Genomic DNA, 22,484 nt, shown 5'->3' with positions numbered 1-22,484 from the left:
GCTCGAAAATGCACAGTGCTTGGTGGTGGTATCGCTACCACGTGATTTATTTTTATCAGATCCTTCATCTATGCAATAAATGAACAAGATAAGATTCCAAACAATAACTTTAGAAAATTATTGTTACTGAAATACAGTAGGTTATAACAACTCAAAAGATTTACTGGGATAGCTGCATCTCATCATGGAGAAAGGTACAATAACCACCCATAATCCTATGCCACTTCCCCTTCACTGTAGTAAAACATAAATCATGGCCAGATCATGAAAATAAACATACTATTAAAAGACACAAATTTTTTTCAAAGGTGGACTAAAAAGATCAAGAAGCATCTCACTTCAATCCTAAAAACTAGTATGGCAAGCAAATTCCTGTCAAAGAAACCATGGATTTGGGAAGTCCTACATGACTGTGTGAAGGGAGGAGGTTCTTAGTTTCATATCCTAACAGCCACAGTGAGGTCCATACACAGTGACATGCCACTTAATAGAAATACTTGTGCTTTACAAGTCTGTGAAAGATTTTCAGGCCTATAATCTCATTTTATCCTCACAAAAGCCCTGTATGTAGTATCCCAAACCCTTTTGTCTCCCATGATCAAATTAGATACTCAACTGTGATATACCACTCTGATGGGAATTTGATAATGAGGGAGGGAGGCTATGCAAGTGTGGGGACATGTATGTTTGGTATATGTATCTTGTTTAATTTTCCTGTGAACCTAAAACTTATCTAAAAAAAATAAAGTCTATTTTTTAACAGAGTTCTCACTAAATGGGCAGATTTAAAAAGATGTCTTTAAAAAGTAAAGAAATCTAAAAAGAAGAAAATACCAAAGAAATATTTAATAATTTATCATTCTTTTCCTTTTTCACAGGCACATTTTGGAGACTTTTTCACCAGAAAATTAAACTGCAGGGATGTGGCAAAAGTGTTATGTCTAAAGTCAGAAGACATTTGAGGTCATTTAAAAAAAAAAAAGACAAAGGAAGAGCAAATGAAAATAGCAAATACTACCTAAAAATAAATCATGACACTCAAGCAGTTGGTCTTACAGACAGCCTAACATGCATGCCCAGAATCTTATTGTTCTGATTCATTTGGTAGCAAAGGAAAACACCACTGAGGCATCAGTAAAGAGCCACAAGAGGGCTATTTTCTAGTGCAGGAACCACACATATCCCCTGTGGCCCTCCCTCAGTGGAGAATTGTAGAGCAGAAGGGAAATAGCCAGACAGAGGAGGAAACTGCAGCCAGTCTAAAAGAACTTGGAAAAAATCATTATCAAAGCTAAAGATGCTGATAAGAATTACTTAAAAGCTGACTGCAAGACACATATGTTTATCACACACATGACAATTTTCCATTTTTTATTTATTTGGTTCCAAAACAAAGTTTTAAAGAATGCTTTTGTAATTTATTCCTCCCCCATCTGTTTTTTGAAGGGAATATTAAATTATTTAAAGGGATGCTCTGTCTAATAATGAATGAAGCTTTATGTTAACTTGGAAAAAAAAAAGATTTTTGTTTTAGTTTTTAATTCCAGATTATAAACATCTAGCTACCAAAGGACTAAATCTTACTACACCATCTGTTCCTAGACTTACAGTTCTGGTGACTAAAAATCCAGAAATCAGGGTTTTGATCATAGGTCTGTAAAAAGGCATTGAACTTTTGGAGTCTGGTTTTTCTCACCTGTTGTTTGAATATTAATTTCTCTAAGACCCAATTTAAGTTGAATATGTTCTAAATCCATAAAAAAAATACATAAAAAAAATCTTACCATAATAACCATATAAAAAGACCAAAATCTTGGAATATCAATTCCTGGATGAAAAAGTATTCTTAATGAGTTGTCCCAAGTGGACCATTTTTTTTTTTTTAAAAAAAAGGATTTCCTTACTACCTGAGCACAGTAAGTGGACCTCCTGTCCCTCCTTTATTGATTGGATAGGGTGCTGGGCCTGCTGGCTTCTACCAGGTTTCAGGCCTCTGCTACCAATACCAGTATAATAGTTTTCACCTTTTATTTCACAATACGAAAGGCAAGACCTCTTAAAATTACTATTAAAAATCGGCCTATATTTAACACTTTCCTATTTGATACCAAAGGGTTAAAAATAAAGTATAATATTTAAAAGAACAACCTAGTTTTGGACCTCCATAGCAAAAATATTCTCTCTTAAATGTTTTTCAGTAAATACATTTTAAAAATCTGTTTAAATAATATCTTAAAATAGCTAAGAGTGGTATTTGTGGCATTAATTGTGGTTTTCTTGTTATAGGTTTAAAGGTAAAAACAACTTTAAACCTATATGAAATAAATGAGTCTTTCTACAACGGCATTCCGAATTATAGCAGATCTTATAATTGAAGATCTCTTCAATGCATGACACTGTGCCATATCCAGTTACTGCTCTTGAACCAGCAATCTGCAAAGTAAGAAGATAGGACTAATCCATGTAACAGCTTTTATATTAAGAAAAATATAACAAGTACTATATGAGAAACATCGGCTTTAAAAACCAAAAAACTACATGGGTTCAAACACTGGAGAGAGCCCATACAGCTGGAAAGAATCAGGACAGACTTCATAAGAAAATGGAATTTGAGATGTTTTAAATGAAGAGTTAAGACGTTCTAGGCAGAGTGAGTGGTGAAATACCAGGAATATTAAGTTAGTTCATTACCCGGGCTACAGAATAAGTAGCAGAGCAACAGAAAATGTACTTGGAAAAGTTGTATGAGGCAATCTTAACTTGTACTGAGAAGCAGGCTCTATCGTTGTACACTACAAGGAACTATCTAATGTTTCTGAGCAGATGTGCAGCATGGCCAAAGCTATGCTTCAAAAATTTATGTTAGGACTGTAGCAACATCAGCAGTAGGATACAAAATGGCTCGAAGAAAGAAGGACCCAGAAGTGAGGAGGTAACCAGCTGGAAGTCACTGCAGTGATTCAGGCAAGGAGTAAAAGGAATAGCTGTGAAAATGGAAAAGAGAATTAAAGAGCCATTGTGGAGGGATAGTCTACAAAGACTTAGGCAATTATTTGTTACTCATAATTTGTTATTCCATGATAACCACTGACCCAAATCACCAAGTGCAAGAAGTGAATTCATTAGGGCTAAAATATGCCATGGGTGACCTGTTCCTCAGTGATGAGTGAGCTGACAGATTTTCAAAATCAACCCCTTAGTAGAGAAGAGCCTTGGTGAGAAACCTGCCTAATTTGGAAGATGTTGGTTTTATAATGAGAAGAATAAAATTAGGTGAGTGGGTAGCATAGGCCACTCTTGCCACATCATGTCCCATTTATTCACACGTGCCATAGGGAAGGGGCAATTCTATGCACAGGAGTTTAGTTATCCAGGTTTATGTTTCAGGTTGGGGAGCAAGGGCTCCTCAGCTTGAAGGTTACTTGGAACCATCCAGGGGTGGCATCATACTGGTTAAAGGTGAAAGCCTTGCTCCTTTCTATACCGCTTGATCTTCTCTGGCTTGCTTTCTTAACATCTCTTTACAGATTGTTGAAGGTGCTTAGACTTTAATATGGAATTACTTTAAAAATAAAAAGGCTCAATACTGGGCTACTTTAAATTTCTGCATGCCTATATATACCCTATACTCTTCCAGAATACCAAGACAAACAACAGAATAGTTGTTCTAAGCAGGTGCCCCTAAGCAGGTGTTCTAAGCAGGGCTTCCATGCTTTCATTTAAGTCATGTTCATTGCCCTCTGGAATTAGGTTTTGCTGCTTCCTAAGATAGAGTCTCTGCCTCAATATTCCATTTTGAAATATTTTCATACTTACAGAAAATATGCAAGTATGTCCTTGTATTCTTGGCTTGGGATTTGTGAATGGTGAACCTTTCATTACATTTGTTTTTGCACCCTCTCTAAATGCATATGCACCTACATATTACTGTTGTTAAAGCTGTTGGTTACTATTATTATTTTGCTAAACCACAGAGAGTAAACTACAGACATTATGGTCATTTACTTATTTTTTTTTTTAAATCAAGACTTTATTTTTTCAGAGCAGTTTTAGATCATAGCAAAATTGAGGAGAAAGTCCGGATGTTTCCATATACACATGCATAGCTTCACTCATTGTCAACATTCCCTCAACAGAGTGGTACATTTGTTACAATTGATGAATCTGCATTAACACATATAATTGCTCAAAGTCCATAGCTTACAATATGGTTCACTCATGGTGTTATATATTCTATGGGTTTATACAAATGTATGATGAATGACATGTATATCATTATAGTATCATACAGAGTTTTTTCACTGCATTAAAAATTCTCTGTGTTCCCCCTAGTTACCCCTCCTGTCACAATCCCTGGCAACCAATAATCTTTTTACTGTTTTCATAGTTTTGTCTTTTCTAGAATGCCGTATAGTTAGAATCATATAGTGTGTAGCCTTTTCAGATTGGCTTCTTTCACTTAGTAATAGACATTTAAGGTTCATATCTTTTCATGACTTGATAGCTCACTTTCTTTTAGTATTAAATAATATTCAGTGTTCTAGATGTACTTGTTTATTTATCTATTCCCCTAACTGAAGGACATATTGGTTGTTTCCAAGTTTTGGCAATTATAAATAAAGCTGCTATAAACATCTGTGTGCAGGTGTCTGTGTGGACCTAGGTTTTCAACTAGTTTGAGTAAATATTAAGGAGCACAATTGTTGGACTGTATGGTTAGAGTCTGTTTAGTTTTGTAAGAAACTGCAAAACTGTCCATAGTAGCTATACCATTTTGCATTTCCGCCAACAATAAATGAGAGTTCTTCTGCTTCATATATCCTTGCCAGCATTTGGTGTTGTCAGTGTTCCTGATTTTGGCCATTCTAATAGGTAGGTAGTAGTATCTCATTGCTGTTTTAATTTGCCTTTCCCTGGACACAGGATGTAAAGCATCTTTTCATAAGCTTTTCTGCCATCTGTATATCTTCTCTGGTGAGGTCTTTGGCTCATTTTTAAATCAGGTTGTTTGTCTTCTTATTGTCAGTTTTAGGAGTTCTTTGTATATTTTAGATATCCTTTATCAGATGTGTTTTATGCAAATATTTTCTCTCAGTCTCTGGCTTGTGTTCTCATTCTCTTCATATTGTTTCACAAAGCTGAAGTTTTTAATTTTAATGAAGTCCAGTTTATCAATTCTTTCTTTCATGGATTGTGCCTTTGATGTTGTATCTATAAGTCACTGCCATACCCTAGTTCAAAAAGTTTTCTCCTACGTTACCTTCTAGGGGCTCTATAGTTTTGCATTTTAGACTTAAGTCCATCATCCATTCTGCATTAATTTTGGCAAAGGGTGTAACGGACATGTCTAGATATATTTATATCTTTTGCGTGTGGATGTCGAGTTGTTCTAGTACCATTATTGAAGAGACTATCTTTGCTCATTGTATTGCCTTTGCTCCTTTGTCCAAGATCAGTTGACTGTATTTATGAGGATCTGGTTCTGGGCTCTCTGTTTCATTTCACTGATATACTCATTCATTCTTTCATCGATATGACACTGTTTTGATTATTGTAGTTTTTACTTCCTGTAAGTCTTGAAGTTTTGTAGCATCAGTAGTCCATGTCTCTTTTTCTCCTTTAATATTGTGTTGGCTATTCTGAGTCTCCATATAAGCATTAGAATCAGTTTGTTTAATAATCATCTAATTTTAAATACTTTTGGATACACACACCTAAGAACAAGGTCATTCCTTTGGAAAACCATAGTACGATAAACATATTTAGGAAACTTGACATTTCTATGATATTATCTAATATGTATATTAGATATTTATATTATCTATAGTCCATATTCAAATTTCACCAATCGTCTCAATGCTTTCCTTTAGAGCAATTCTTTTTTAATCTAGGATCACAACCGTGTCTATTACCAGATTTTTGATACCTTGTTTTAACTATAAGATCATCTTTCGTAGCCACACTTGTCTGGGGCAATGAGCCTTGGTGATTCAAAAGAAGGAGGCAATGCACCAGGAGAACAAAGGGCTGCTGTAACTGCCCCTCTTCCACCATGTTCTGCCCTGATAGAAGGGCAATGCTGGTGATGGATTTGCCTTCAAGGAGGAACTGAATCCAGACTATGAGGTTCACCCATCACAGCTAGGAAGAGCTAAGCCCACCATAGGTAAGGTGGGCCACCTTGTTTAGCCCTACCAACAAATTCACAGCCACTCCAAGGAGCAGTAAGGAAACAGCCTCCTCAGACTGAGTGCTATAGGTGGACTGATTTATTTGACTTCAAAGTGTTAATGTATATAAAGAATGTTATATAAAGAAGGAAAGCCCTCACCAAGTTATTATTATCATTGCTACTGTTTTTTCTATTCGGATCCTGATTTTGGTGAATAGAACTTTAATGTCCATTCACTCATTCAACACCTTTATTTAGTTACTTCTTTGTGTCAAGTCACATACCAGACACTCAGTCTATCTTCCCTTGTAGTGAACTCTTACATCCCCAGCTACAGAAATTAATTCTTGAAAACCAATTCAATTAAATTATTCTGGAAATAACAATTACAGAAAGAATTTGCTAACCTGATAAAGAAGCAAGCACTGACATTTTTAGTGTGAGGCTCTACTTGGTAATTTACAAGGTTCAAATTTGTGTATCAAATTTTGAGAGCTTTCTCTAGGTAAAATTCCAACCAACTCTACCCCATCTCTATCCCAACATTCTCCTAAACATACTTCTAAGAATGCACATGAGCCACTTGATTAATTGGAAGGAGATCTAGGGCTTCAGATCATGATTATATTATTCCTCAAAGGCCTCACAGAAGCAATTGTCAATTTTATTTTAGGTCACGGACCATTGTGACAATTGGATATAAAGAGTTCCTCTGCTATAACAAGGGACATACAGATAAATTTCACATATCCCTATTCTAGAGACAAAGTAATGGTATTGCTCATCAATTACCTAGTTTTGTCTTTGGAGTTTGGCTTTTCACTTACCTCTTTGGTGAATAATCTCTGCAACTACCTATCCTAAATGGCCTAACTGTTCCTTTAGGCTAATTGCATTGGGTTCCAGCAGAGGAGAACTACTTGGTACTATATGAAGGTTTATTCAGGGCTTGTCAGAATCAAGAAAAGCAATGAGCTTGCCCTGGTTGTAGTGTGCTCAGCTTAAAAGTTTATTTCTTATGCTGCCATTTTCTATTAACTCTGTTAAATGACAGGAAGTAAAAAGGAGTACAGTTAATATAATCTAGATGATATAAGCCATAAATATTTTTAACAGGTAAAACAAAACAAAACAAAACAAAAGGCATACTTTAAAAGAAATAACTGGCTAAATATCTAAAGGTATAAAAAATAAATCTGTTCAAAAATAAAACAAGTCCCAAAATATATGAAAATGAACACACATACACATGTGATAAAAAGTCAAGTAGCTATGGCTCTCTAGATAGGAACTGGCAGGGTCTTTAAGACTAAGGCAGCTAAAGAACAGGGAGGATGGACTTGCTTCCCTGATCCCAGGCAAGGCTTCACTGTACAGGGGTTCTAAGGTTCATATCTTTGGTGTGACAGCTCCAGAAACAGCTTTCACCTTCACATACACATTACTATAAGCCAGGTACATGGCAATCATTTTTATTTATTAATTTTTTATATATTTTTTCATGGCAATAAGTTTTAAATGCACTTAGTTGCTTTCCCTTTTTATGTTCTCAACACTTATCTGTACCCACAACCTATCTTCTAAAAAAAGAAAAAAATGAGACAACATCCAAACTAATATTCCTAATATTATTTATTACCCAATAAACCATCAACCAAGTAGAAGTTTTAGAGGGTTAGAGTTGGCATGGTGAGAATTATAGGATTGAGTAGAGAAAGAAGTAGGAGAACTTCTTAAAAAATGGTTTCCCATAAGGATTCAGTTGGGGGAAAGGGGCAAGCAAACCCAGTATGGGAGGGTTAGAGAATCAAGGGGCTGAGCCTTCCTCTTTGTTATCTTATTAACCTCCTTTCATTGTTTAGGAAGCATCTCTGAAACCTGTATCTGCTCCCACTGGAATCTAGCATAAATTTCTCTTACAACACTTCTTTCTTGTAGTTACCTATTCCATTATTCTTTCATTCACTAGACAGTAACTAGAAATTAAGCTAAGAAGATCTCTGGCCAAGCCCCTATGTGCCTTGTACAGAACAGATGCCCTATAAATGTTTGCTAGCCCTGTACATGGAAATGAACAGCAAAAGCACCAGCAGGAAATGGTCTTCTCTAGAGGAGAATGAAAAACTGAGGGATATACAGGAGCTTGAATAGAATGAGAGTCTCAAAGGATAAAATAAAGAAAGGCAGTGATCTCTATCAAAGCATCATCTCGGCCTTGGAAAGGATAGGAGTGAATAAATATTCAGGAGGAAATTTCAAAAGGTAGAGGTAAACAATGAGGGTGAAGCTGTGAATTCCAGGCTCCACAGTAATCTGGAGAGACATTTACAGAAGAACCGAAGTCCATATGTGAGATACAAACATCCATCTGCCACATTCAATTTGTACTGTTACAAAAACTACAAACAGTACTCACATTAAAGATGATGTATATTAGAATGTGAAGAATCATCCCAAATGTTTACTCTTAATACTGTAACATATGACAAATGTTGGCTTTGGCCTATATTAAAAGAGATAGCAATTACTATTTGGAGGAAGTCAGATCACCAACATATCTAAAATGTAATTTATCACATTCAGAATAAAGAACAGTTTGATGGAGTCCCACTTGTTGATTTTTGCTTTTGCAAAAAGCTGTGTCCAAAAAATCATTGCCAAGACTAATGCCCAAGAGCTTCTTCTCTATGTTTTCTTCTAAGAGTTTTATGGTATCAGGTCTTATATTTAAATCTGATCTATTTTGAGCTAAGTTTTGTGAGTAGTGTAAGATAGGGGTACTATTTCATTTTTCTGCATTTGTTTATGTTTTCCCAAAAACACCTACTAAAGAAACTATCTAAATTTAAAGCTTCTTGACAGCAAAAGGAACAATCAACGAAATGAAAAGACAACCTACAGAATGGGAGGAAATTTTTGCAAACCATTTATTAGATAAGGAGTTAAAATCTAAAAATATATAAAATAATGCCAACAACTCAATAACTAAAAAATAAACAATTTGATTTAAAAATAGGCAGGGGACTTAAATAGAAATTTGCTCAAAGAAGACATCCAAATGGCAAACAGTTACATGAAAAGATGCTCAATATCACTAACTATCAGGGAAATGCAAATCGAACACCACAATAAGATCACATCAGACCTGTTAGAATGGCTATCATCAAGAAGACAAGCGATAACAAATGTTGGCAAAATGTGGAGAAAAGGGAGCCCTTGTACACTGGGCCTTGGAACTGGTTCAGCCATTATGAAAAACAATACGGAGGTTCATAAAAAAATTAAAAAGAGATCTACCTTATGACCCAGCAATACCACTTCTGGGTATCTACCCAAAGGAAATGAAGACAGGATATTGAAGGAATATATGCACTTCCATTTCCATGTTTATTACAGCATTATTCCCAAGAGCTAAAATATGAAAAGAACCTAAGTGCCCATCAAAGAATGAATGGATAAAGATGTAGTATATATGTACAATGGGATAATACTTGATTATGAGAAAGAAAATACTGTCATTTGCAACAACATGAATTGACCTTGAGGACATTATACTAAGTAAGATAAGTCAGATAAATAAAGACAAATACCATGTTACCAGGGACTTGGCGGTTACTAGTAGAGATGCTGTTTAAGGGCACAGACTTGCAATAAGTAGTAAATAAATTTTATAGACTTAATGCACAGTAGAGTGAATATAGACAACAACACTGCATTATAATCATCAAACTTGCTAAAAGACAGGTCTTAATTATTCCTACCACAAAAAAGAAATCAAAATTATGTTAGGTGATATAGGTATGAAAAATAGCTATAGTGGTAATCATATAACATACAAATGCATCAAATCAACATGTTGTACATCATAAACATATACAATGTTTCGTGTCAAATACATATCAATTTTTAAAAAAGAACAGGGACTAAGAACTCTATCTCCAGAGACATCTTCCTAAACAACTTCAAATGGTCTTTCAGATTTTTTAAAACTCAGTTATGTATAGTCATCTTTGTGGATCATATATTCAGCCCAATCATTCACACATGATCATCTCCCAAAATTGCTTTCCTAACTCCACCAGTTCCTTTTTTACTCTGTATTCATTTTATTAACAGTAATTCAATAGAGATGGAGATCAAACTATAAAGCAGGTATATGTCAGAGGGCAGAAATTCAATGGTAGCAAAATAAACAGTGCCTTAAAGGAGATTACTATCTAGTGACCACCAGTTTTTGGTGTTTCCTGGGACTGAGTCCATAGCCACATAGATCTCCACTGCCTTCTGGGATTTTATGTCTTCAAATTTCATCTGTAGATAAAATGATCTCCCATGAAATGCTTATGAGCTACAACTTTATGCCCATAAAACACCTACTTTTCCTGTTTTCTGAATATCTTAAGTTAAAAAATATCTACTTTTGTTCTATCATTTTTATTGGAAAATTTTCAAACATATAGCAAAGTTGAAATACTTGTGTACTCACTAGATTCCACCATTAACATTTTACTATACTGCTTAACACATAATCAGTCTATGTTTAACGCATTTCAAAGAAAATTACTGACATCAGTATACATCTCCCTCAATACCTTAGCTTCCATACCATTAACTAATATTAAAGTATTTTTTTTTAAATTAAAACATAGTTGGCATACAATATTATATCAGTTTCAGGTATACAACGTAGTGATTTGACATTTATATACCTTACGATGAGTGCATACACTAAGTCTAGTAATCATCTGTCACTGTGCAAACTTATCACACTATTACTGACTATATTCGCATCACCTTTTTCACCCATCCCTCCAACCTCTTCCACTCTGGCAACCATCCACATGTTCTTTGTTTCTGAGTCTGTTTTTGTTTTGTATTGTTTGTGCATTTGTTTTCGTTTTTTTTTTTTTTAAATCCATATATAAGTGAAACCATGCGGTATTTGTCTTTCTCTGTCAGACTTATTTCACTTAGCATAATACCTTCAAGGTCCATCTATGTTGTTACAAATGGCAGAATTTCAGAGTGACACTAGAAGCACGGCAGTATGAATGGACCCCTTGATCTCTCCTCTTGAAATTACAACAAATCGACTAGCTACAATCCAACAGAAAATGCCTAGCCTAACACACAAACATGTCTGAGAGATCTGCACATCAGAGCTTCTGAAGGTGGGTGAATCAGGCAAACAAGGGAGGCAAAAAGAGAAGCATAGCAGGGTGCTGTGGATATAGCCCGAAGCCCACTGTGGGACTCCAGGAGAGTGGAGGAATCAGCCTGTGGCATGCACTCTCTGTAGCCCCGAGCATTCCTGTCTGGAACCCAATGATCAGGGCAGAGACTACGGAAGAGACAGAATAGAGGTACAACATCTGTGTTCTAGTAGCCACCACTGCCAGGCAGGAGGCCAGGTCACAGAGCCTGGCCACTTCCCCCTACCCTCCCAAATCTTGCATACCTGCACCCTCCTAGAGCTAGCAGGGGGATCCGGGGGGAAATGCAGCAGCCAGGGCAACTATCAGGCTGCAGAGCAGGAAATCTGCAAACACTAAGACACAGAGGCCAGGAGGCTCAAGCACAGTGGTCAACGTTACTGGAAGGAAAACAGCTACACGCATACTCCCACCCATCAAGGCTGATCTGGGTGAAGGCACTGGGACACCCAGGCAGCAAAACAGTGCATCTGTCTGCTGGGGCAGCAACAGGACTTCAGGAGCAGTTTAGGGGCTTGAAAAAAAATTTTTTCCTTGTGGCGAGATCTCTTAGGATATACTATCTTAACAACTTTCCCTCTCTTTCTCTCTCTCTTTACACACACACACACACACACACACACACACACACAGTATTATATATAGTATTTACTTATTTTATAACCATATCTTTTGACAACCTTCATCCAATTCTCACTTCTTCCACTCACTCCTACCTCTGAAACTACAAACCTGATCTATTTTACTATGAGTTTTGGTATTTTTTGTTTGTTTTGTTTTTAGAATCCATATATAAGTAAGATCATACAGTATTTGACTTCCTCTGACTTACTTCACTTAGTATAATTCTCTCAAGGTCCATCCATTCATGTTGTCGCGAATGGCAGTATGTCATCTTTTCTTATGATTGAGTAATATTCCATTGTGTATGTGTGTGTGTATGTATATATAAACTTAATTTATATGTGTATATATATATATACATATAAATGTATATGTATATATGTGTATATACATATATACATACCATGTCTTCTTTATTATTATTTTTTAAATTAAGTTTATTGGAGTAACATTGGTTAATTATATAAATTTTGGGTGTACATTAATTATAATTTGACATTTGTATATTCTATTGTTTACAAACTTCACCCTACTCCTAACCCTCTATATTTGACCCTCTTTATGCCGTCTACCTCCCCCTCTTCCCCATTCTCTACCTTCTGGAAACCACTAGAGTCCATTTTCCACGTCCATGAGCCTCATTTGTTTGTCCTGTTCATTTGTTGCTTTTAGGTTTATATCCCACATATAAGTGATATCATGTGATTTTCAACTTTTTCTGTCTGGCTTATTTTGCTTAGCACTATTATCTTGGGGTCCATCCATGTTGTTGCAAATGGCAGTATTTCATCTCAACTTATGGCTGAGTAATAATATTCCATTGTATATATATGCCGCAGCTTCTTTAGCCAAACATCTACCGTAAGACACTTCTGTTGCTTCCATGTCCTGGCCACCGTGAATAATGCTGCTATGAACATCGCTGTGCAAATATCTTTTTGGATATGGACTTTCAACTCAGGGATTGCTGGATCATATCTTAGCTTTTCCATACTGTTTTCCATAATGGCTCTACCAATATGCAGTTCCACCAGCAGTGTATGAGAGTTCCTATTTCTTCTCATCCTCTCCAACATTTGTTATTACTTATTCTATTGATTATAGCTATTCTGACAGGTGTGAGATAGTATCTTATTGTGGTTTTGATTTGCATTTCCGTAATAGCTAGCGATGCTCAGCATCTTTTCATATATTTGTTGGTGATTTGTATGCCTCTAGGGAGAAGTGTCTGTTCGGGTCCTCTGCTTGTTTTTTTGATTGGATCATTTGTTTTTTGTTGTTGTTGTTATTCAGTTGTATGAGTTCTTTGTATATTTTGGATATTAGGCCCTTATTGGAGGCTTTGCTTGCAAATATATTTTCTCATTCAGATAGTTGTTTCTTTACCTTGGTGTCAATTTCTTTTGCTGAGCACAAGCTTTTTAGTTTGATATCCTAAAATCCTCTTTAAGTCCAAGGTCCTTGAGTTTAGTTCCTATGTTTTCTTCTATGCATTTTATTGTTTCAGATCTTATATTCAGATCCTTAATCCATTTTGAGTTAATTTTGGTGTGTGGAGATAGACAACTGTCTAGTTTTATTCTTTTGCAAATGGCTTTCCAGTATTCCCAGCACCATTTATTGAAGAGGCTTTCCCTTATCCACTGTATGTTTTTGGCTTTTCTTTTGCCAAAAATTATTTGCCCACATAAATATGAGTTTACTTCTGGACTCTCGATTCTGTTCCATTGGTCCGTGTGTCTGTTTTGCTGCCAATACCATGCCATTTTGAATACTGTCACTTAGTAGTATAATTTGAAGTCGGGCACAGTGGTGCCTCCAGCTTTGTTTTTTGTTTTTGTTTTTTTCCTCTCAGGATCGTTTTGGCAATCCAGGGTCTTTTGTGCTTCCATACAAATCTGATGATTTTTTGTTCTATTTCTTTAAAAAATGCGGATGGGATTTTGATGGGAATAACATTAAATGTGTATAATGCTTTAGGTACTATGATAATTTTAACTATGTTAATTCTCTCAATCCAAGAACATTTCTTTGTATCTTCTTCGATTTAATAGGGTCTGTAGTTTGCATTATACAGGTCCATCACATGTTTTGTTAAATTTATTCCTAGGTATTTCACTCTTTTTGTTGCAACTGCAAAGGAATTATTTTTTCCACTTCTTTTTCTGATGCTTCATTATTAGAGTATAGGAATACTATTGATTTTTGAACCTTGATTTTGTATCCAGAAAATTTACTCTATTTGCTTAGTGGTTTTAGTAGTGTTCTTGCGGAGTCTTTAGGGTTTTCTATATAAAGAATCATGTTATCTGCAAATAGTGACAGTTTAACTTCTTCGTTTCCTATTTGGATAGCTTTTATATCTTTCTCCTTTCTGACTGACTTGCTAGAACCTCCAATGTTATACTGAATAACAGTGGCGATAGTGGACAGCTTTGCCATGTTCCTGATCTTAGAGAGAACGTTTTTAGTTTTTCACCATGAAGTATAATGTTGGCTGAGGGTTTGTCATATATGGCCTCTATGTTGTTAAGATACTTTCCTTCTATACCAATTTTGTTAAGTGTTTTGATCAGAATGGATGCTGTATCTTGTCGAAGGATTTTTCTGCATCTGTTGATATGATCATATGATTCTTATGTTGTAATTGGTTTACGTAGTGTATCACATTAATCAGTTTGCGTATGTGCCTCTGGGATGAAGGCCAATTGATTGTGGTGTATAATTCTTTTAATATGTTGCTGTATTCAGTTCGCTAGTATCTTATTTAGGATTTTTGCATCTGTATTCATGAGAGATATCGGTGTGTAGTTTTCTTTCTTTGTGTTATCTTTACCTGTTTTGGGTATGAGAGTAATATTGGCTTCATAAAATGAGTTGGCAAGTATTGCCTCTTCGATTTTTTGGAAGAGTTTAAGGAGAATAGGTATTCAATCTTCTTTGAATGTTTGGTAAAATGGTGAAGCCATCTGGTCTTGGACTTTTACTTTTTGGTAGGTTTAAGATGATTGTTTCAATTTCCATACTGCTGATCAGTCTATTTAGATTTTCCAGAACTTCTTGATTCAGTATAGAAAGATTGTATTTTTCTAAGTACTGGTCCATTTCTTCTAGGTTATTAAATTTGGTGTTGTATACTTTTTCATAGTATTTTTGCACGATCCTTTGCATTTCTGCAATGTCAGTCATAATTTCCCCTCTTCATCCCTGATTTTTTTTTATTTGTGTCCTTTCTCTTTTTTCTTTGGTGAGTCTAGCCAGGGGTTTGTTAGTTTTATTAACCTTCTCAAAGAACCAGTTCTTTGTTGCATTTATGTTTTCTACCTTTTTTGTTTGTTTGTTTTCCATTTCATTTATTTCTGCTCTGTTGATTATTTATCTCCTGCTGACTTTAGGCTTCATTTGATCTCTCTTTTCTAATTTTTTAAGATGAAGCATTAGGTTGTTTATTTGGGCTTGTTCTTGTTTTTGGAGATAGGTCTGTAATGATATGAACTTTCCTCTTACCACTTTTGCCTATCCGAAACTTTTGATATGTTGTATCATCATTATCATTCGTTTCTACATATCTCTTGATCTCTCTTTGTATTTCTTCTCTGACCCAGTTATTCTTCAGTAGCATATTGTTCAATCTCCATATATTTGTGATTCCTCTTGCTTTGTTTTTGCAGTTGATCTCTAGTTTCAAAGCATTATGATCAGAGAATATGGCTGGTATGATTTCAACCTTCTTAAATTTGTTGAGGCTATTTATGTGTCCTAGGATGTGGTCGATCTTGAGAATGTTCCATGTGCACTAGAGAAGAATGTATAAGCAGCTCTTTTGAGATGGCAGGCTCTGTAAATGTCAATTATGTCCAGTTGGTCTAATGTGTTATTTCAGGATGTTATTTCCTTACTGATTTTCTGTTTGAATGATCTGTCCATATCCGACAGTGGGGTATTTAGGTCCCCTACTACAATAGTGTTTTGGTCTGTTTCTTCCTTTAGTTCTGTTAGTAACTGCTTTACATATTTTGGGGCTCCCTGATTGGGATCATAGATATTAATAAGTGTTATGTGTTCTTGGTTCATAATTTCCTTTATCATTATGACATGTCTCTCAGTATCTTTCTTTTTCATTTTTATTTTGAAGTCTATTTTGTCCAATATTAGTACTGCTATTCTCATTTTTCTCTGAATGCCATTTGCTTGAAATATCATTTTCCGCCCTTTCACTTTGAGTCTATATTTGTGTTTGGAGCTGAGATGTGTCTCCTGGAGGCAGCATATGGAAGAGTTTTGTTTTTTGATCAATTCTGCAACTCTGTCCCTTTTTATTGGTGCGTTCAATCCACTTACATTTCTGTTGATTATTGAAATATGAGGTCTTCTTATAGCCATTTTATCTTTTGCTTTCTGGTAGATCAGTGTTTTCATTGCTTCCTGTCCTTGTGTTTCTGTTTTCTTCATTTTGGTTGGCTTTTGTGGGTTTTCACTCGGGTTCTTCTTGTTTTATATTATCTATTTCAGTTCTGGTTACCATTACAAATATATAAAATATACACACACACACAGTCATCCATTTTATTCTGTGCATGACTTCTCTCCATTTTATTTTTGCGAATTTGGATCTGTGAATCCTTCCTTTTTCAGTCATTGTTGTCTCATTTGTCCCTATGTATACTGAACGTTCATTGCTATAGCAATTCTCTTATTATTTAAACTTATAATGCCCTGTTCTTAGTAAGGGTTGCACTCCTCTGCTTCTATTTGCCTGGTAGTCACTTGACTTCTATTAAGTCTTTTTTTTTAATTTGTCATTTTAAGTGCGCTGACCACTTTCAGGTTTTCCTGTAGTGCAGGACTCGTAGTGAAGAATTCCCTCAATTATTGTATATCTGAAAAGATCTTAATTTCTCCTTCATACCTAATGGAGAGTTTAGCTGGATACATTATTCTAGGCTGGTAGTTCCTTTCACTTAATAGTTTCAACATATGATTCTATTCCTTTCTGGCTTGTAAGGTCTGCGCTGAGAAGTCTGAGGATAATCTAATGTGTGTTTCATTATAAGTTAACATTTTCTTCTCCCTGGCTGTCCTGAGAATTCTGTCTTTGACAATGATTTTTGATAATTTTAATACAGTGTGTCTTGGTGAAGGCCTTTTTGGGTTGAGGTAATTGGGAATTCTGTTGACTTCTTGAATTTCAAGCTCCAGTTCATTCCTTAGATCTGGGAAATTCTCATCCACTATTTGTCTGAAAATGCTTTCTAGTTCCTGCTCCTTTTCCTCGCCTTCGATAATGCCATTCTTATGTTTCCTGTTCTGATGATATCAGCTAGTTCTTGTATTTCTCTTTCATTATTTTTCATTCCTCGGTTTCCTTCTCTCTTCTCCCTTCTGATTTATTTCTAGATTTCTGTCTTCAATATCACTGATCCTTTCCTCCATTTGGATAACTCTATTTCCCAAGCTTGCTATTTCATTTTTCAACTCTTGCAGTGTGCTTTTTATCTCCAGAAGTTCTTTTTGGTTCTTTTTGACGGTTTCAATCTCCTTGCTTTGCTCATCTAGTTGTTTTTTGAATTCCTGAAATTGTTGAATGACTCGTTTCAGAACTCATTGAGTTTTTTCAGAAGTACCATCCTGAATTCTCTGTCATTTAAGTTGCAAATTTCTATGTCTGTAATCTTATTTTCTAGAGATTTTTCTCTTTCTTTCTGAGATGCCTAGTCACCTTGTTTGTTCATGGTGTATAATGGACTATTTCTCCACCTGGGCATTAATGGAAATGTATTCTGCTTTTTTTCCCCAGAAAGAACATTTATTATATAAAGGTCTCTCTTTAGCCTGTTGCAAAAAAGGCACTTTATTTTTGGTTCACAGTAGGTGCTGTCTAAGCCTCTTGGATTCCTGATTTACACAAAGCCTTCATAATTCCTTTATATAATGCCTTATTTTCTTGTAGATATTTAATCACACTCATTACCCTCAGTTTCAGTCCCTGTCAGTGTTAGCGATAGTTTTGGTAGTATTTGCTCAGATTCCCCTGGTACTCCGCGGTGTTCAGAGTTGGCAGGAGGAGAGGCCCTCTGATTTGAGGGTTGAAGGATGGGCGCTTCGGCTAAGCCTAGGTTTTGCGGCCGGTAAAAATCAACTGTTGTTTCTCTGCCATCCACTTCTCTGCTTTCTGCCCTGATGACTGGTTGCGTGGAGCTCACAGCTCTCACAGGCAGGGCTGTTCAGGGAAGTCACCTCACGCTCTCCCTTCCCCCTCCCTTCCAGGGAACTCCAGCGGCTGCAAATGGCAGCTTTTTTATTTCTCCTAGTCCACAGCCCGACACCCAGAGTTCTGACCTGTGGTAGCTCTTATTCTTAGATCCCATGCTCAGACGTCTGGTGCAGTTTGGGTGTTTTTTGTTGAGTTTTAGATGTTTAGCTTATTGTTGTTTCAAAGAGAGAGATCTGGGAATGTCTCTCACTCTGCCAGGTTTCCTTACAGCATACCATATTTTCTTTATCCAATCATCTGTGGAAGAAGACTTTGGTTGTTTCCATGTCTTGGCCGCGATGAATAATGCTGCAATGAACAGCAAGGCACATATAACTTTACAGGTAAATGTTTTCAAATTTTGAGGGTACCTACCCGAGAAGAGGGATTGCTAGGTCATATGGTAATATTAAATTTTTGAGAACCCTCCATACTGTTTTCCATAGTTGCTGTATCAATTTACATTAGTCCAGGAGTGCATGAAGGTTTGTTTTTCTCTATAATCTCTCTAACACTTGTTATTACTTATCCTGTTGATGATGGCCATTCTATCAGGTGTGAGGTAGTATCTCATCGTGGTTTTGATTTGCATTTACCTAATAGCTAGTGAAGTTGATCAACTTTTCATATGTCTGTTGGTTATTTGTATGTCTTCTTGGGAGAAGTGTCTGCTCAAGTCCTCTGCCCATTTTTCACCTGGATTGTTTGTTTGTTTGTTATTGTTGTTGTTGTTGAGTTAGATGAGATCTTTAAGTATTTGGGATATTAACTCTTATTGGAGAAGTTATTTGTAAATATTATCTCCCCTTCAGAAGGTCGCTTCTTTGTTTTGTTGATGGTTTATTTTCCTGTGCAGAAGCTTCTTAGTTTGATAAGCCCCATTCATTTATTTTTGCTTTCACTTTCCTTGCCTTTGACGTCAAATTTATAATATTCTCTTTAAATCCAAGGTCCATGAGTTTATTACCTATGTTTTCTTTTAAGCAATTTATTGTTTCAGGTCTTATATTTCGATCTTTTATCTATTTTGAGTTAATTCGGGTGTATGGTGATAGATAGCAGTCTAGTTTCATTCTTTTGCATGTGGCTTTTCAATTTTTCCAGCCCCATTTACTGAAGAGGCTTTCTTTTCTCCATTGTATATTTTTGGCTCCTTCATCAAAAATTATTGGCCCATATATATGTGGGTTTATTTCTGGGCTCTCGTTCTGTTCCTTTGGTCCATGTGTCTGTTTTACCACCAATGCCTAGGTGTTTTGACTATTGTCACTCTGTAGTATAATTTGAAGTCAGGCAGAGTGATATTTCTGGCTTTGTTCTTTTTTCTCAAGATGGCTTTACCTATTCAGGTTCTTTTGTGCTTCCACGGAAGTCTGATGATTTTTTGTTCTATTCCTTAAGAATGCCATTGGGATTTTGATGGGAATTGTATTAAATCAATGTATACTGCCTTAAGCCACATCATAGGCAGTAGGTTCCTTTTTTTCAGCACTTTAAATACTTCCTGCCACTCCTTTCTGGCTTTTAATGTTGCTGCTGAGAAATGAGCTGATAGTCCAATTATGTTTCCCATGTACATGACTAGTTTCCTTTTTACTACCATCAGGATTGTTCTTTTTTTAAATTTTTTTTTCCATTTTTATTGAAATACAATAGGCAATTAGTTGCTCATATTTACATTGTACAACTCAATGAGTTTTTTCAACTACAATTGGCATACAATAATATATTAGTTTCACTTGTACAGCACAGTGAGTAAAGATCTATATAACTCATAAAGTGACCATCCCACCAAATCTAGGACCCTTCTTCTCTCTTACATATTTATTATAACATTGTTGGCTATTTTCCTTGTGCTATACTCTATATTTTCATGTCTATTTTGTAACTATCCATTTGTACTTTTTAATCCTTTTGCACCTTTTCACGGTCTCCCCAAACTCACTCCCATCCAGTAGCCCTCAAAATATTTTTTGTATCTATGAGTTTGTCTCCATTTTTGTTGTTGTTGCTGTTTATTTTGTTCTTTAGATTCCACATGTACATAAAATCACGTGGTATTTGTCTTTCTCTATCCCACGTACTTCATTCTGAGCAATATTCTCTAGGTCTATCAAGGCAATATCTTTTTCGATCCCCTTCCTTTTAGTCTGTGTGTCTCTAACTCTGAGTCTCCTGAAGGCAGCATATGCAGGAAACTTGGTTTCTTATCCATTCTATGTTTTGGTTGCAGCACTTAATTCTTTCCCATTTGAGGTACTTGTTGATAGGAATGCAGTTATTATCAATCATTATTCCTGTTTTTGATAAATGTTTTTCCTTTTTCTTCTTTTTTTAAATTACCCCACATACACACTTCCACACCTGACCAACGGATGTTGCCGTCTCCCCTTAAGAACTGGATCTCTGAAGGCAGGGCATCTCCTCCAATGCCCTCGTGGTGTACACCCGGGGCATGGCACACCCAGGGTGCCTAGCGCACCTGGGGCCTGGCACACCCAGGGTATGGACCGTGGCTCCACCAGGGCTCAAACCCAGGACCTTCTGCGTGTAAAGCAGACGTGCCAACCACTACTCTATGGAACCACTCTGATACATGTTTTTTCTTCTTACGGAAGTCCCTCCAACATTTCCTGTAATACTAGCTTGGTGGTGATGAATTCCTTTAGCTTATTTTTGTCTGAGAAGCTCTTTATCTGTCCTTCAACTCTAAATGATAGCTTTGCTGGATAATGTATTGGTTGTAGTTCCTGGGTTTTCAATACGTTGAGTATTTCCTGCCAAATCCTTCTGTCCTGCAAAGTTTCTTTTGAGAAATCAGCTGCCAGTCTCATGGGTACTCCCATGTAGGTAACTGTTTTTCTCTTGCTGCTTTTAAGATTCTCTATTTGTATGTAACCTTTGGCATTTTAATTATAATGTGCCTTAGTATGAGCCTCTTTGGGTTCTTGGTTTTTGAGACTCTCTGAGCTTCCTGGTGTTGTATGTCTATTTCCTTCACGTGGTTAGGGAAGTTTTCCATCATTATTTCTTCAAATAGTTTTTCAACTTCTTGTTCTCCTTCCTCTCCTTCAGGTACCCCATAAAACAAATGTTTGTGCTTTTCATTTTGCCCTATAGGCTCCTTAAATTATTATAATATTCTTGGCTTCCTTTTTCTTGCTGTTCTTATTGGGTGTTTTCATTCTCTGTATCAGTGGTTTGATCCTATTCTTCATCCACTGTTAATTCCCTCTTCAATTCAGATAATGTATTCTTCATTTCTGACTGGTTCCCTTTTATAATTTCCATTTCCAATTTTATGTATTTTATCTCTTTGTTAAAGTTTCCAGAGTTCATCTATACTTCCCTTAATTTTACTGAGCATCTTTATAACCAGTGTTTTTTAAACTCTGCATCTATGAGATTGCTTGACTCCATCTTTCACTGGTCTCTGTTCTGTTCTTTCATATGGTTTCTGCTTCTTTGTCTTCCCATTTTAGCTCTTTCTATGGCTATTTCTATGTACTAAGCAAAGCTCCTAAGTCTCTCGGTCTTATTAGTGCGGCTTTGTGTAGTAGGTGTCCAGTGGCACGGTTCTGAGTGGGGTTCAGGTCAAATTTAGCCCAAGTCTGTGCCTCTTCGGGGCTACCTGTTAAGATTCAGCAAACAATCCACAGGTGCTGTGCTTATAGCTGCCTCAAAAGGCCACACTAGAAACCAAGGCCAGCTGCCACCAGCGTGAGTCTAAGAGCTGCTCAGCAAGGGGCACCTGACTAGCTGAGGATACACCTGGATGTGGCTTGGGTGGGGGCCGTAATTTGGTTGAGGCGGGGCTTCAAGGAATCCTCTGGGTGGAGTGACCTCTGTTATCCAGTTTGATGATTTCTCAGCTATGGCCATGTGACTTGAGGTGCACACTGGCAGTGGGGAGGGCTCAACAGAGGAACAATGGGTACTGCTAACACTTCTGCAGGAGAGAGAGCCTCATTTGTGGCCCTCTCACCGACAACTCCGCGTCTCACTTTAAGTCCCTGGTGACTCTCAAGCAGCCAACTTGGCACTGGTGCTCAGAGTGAGCGTGTTCGTTACCACTGAGGTCCGGTCATGGACACGGTACCTTTAAGAAGTATCTGCAGCTGCTAGCTGCCATTGCTGTAGCCTCTGTGTGACTAAGTCGCTCAGGACAGGGCAGCTTCATTTCTTTGCCCAGTCCTATGTCCTCCTGTTGCAGGGTGATTTC

General features: G+C 36.6%; 1 protein-coding gene across 6 annotated transcripts in view; it reads right to left on the bottom strand.

Annotated features, from left to right (window-relative positions):
* Positions 1 to 22,484, bottom strand: part of LOC120592711 (DNA repair-scaffolding protein-like) — a 318,688-nt gene that overhangs the window by 66,514 nt on the left and 229,690 nt on the right. For 2 of the 6 annotated variants that reach the window (XR_005650193.1, XM_039850435.1), the window contains one exon: positions 6,974 to 8,675. The exons of the other annotated variants lie outside the window; for them this stretch is intronic. Coding sequence is in view for 1 of the 2 variants with exons in the window: in XM_039850435.1 (XP_039706369.1) it covers positions 8,621 to 8,675 (55 nt within the window). In the remaining variant the exon portion in view is untranslated. Of the gene's footprint in view, positions 1 to 6,973; positions 8,676 to 22,484 lie in introns of those variants that run through there. 6 annotated transcript variants of the gene reach the window in all.

This window comes from Pteropus medius, unplaced genomic scaffold, assembly GCF_902729225.1.
Source record: "Pteropus medius unplaced genomic scaffold, Ma_sr-lr_union100, whole genome shotgun sequence".
Classification (NCBI taxonomy): Eukaryota; Metazoa; Chordata; class Mammalia; order Chiroptera; family Pteropodidae; genus Pteropus; species Pteropus medius.
Note: the sequence above shows the minus strand (reverse complement) of the source record. Positions and strands in the feature narration are given on the sequence as shown.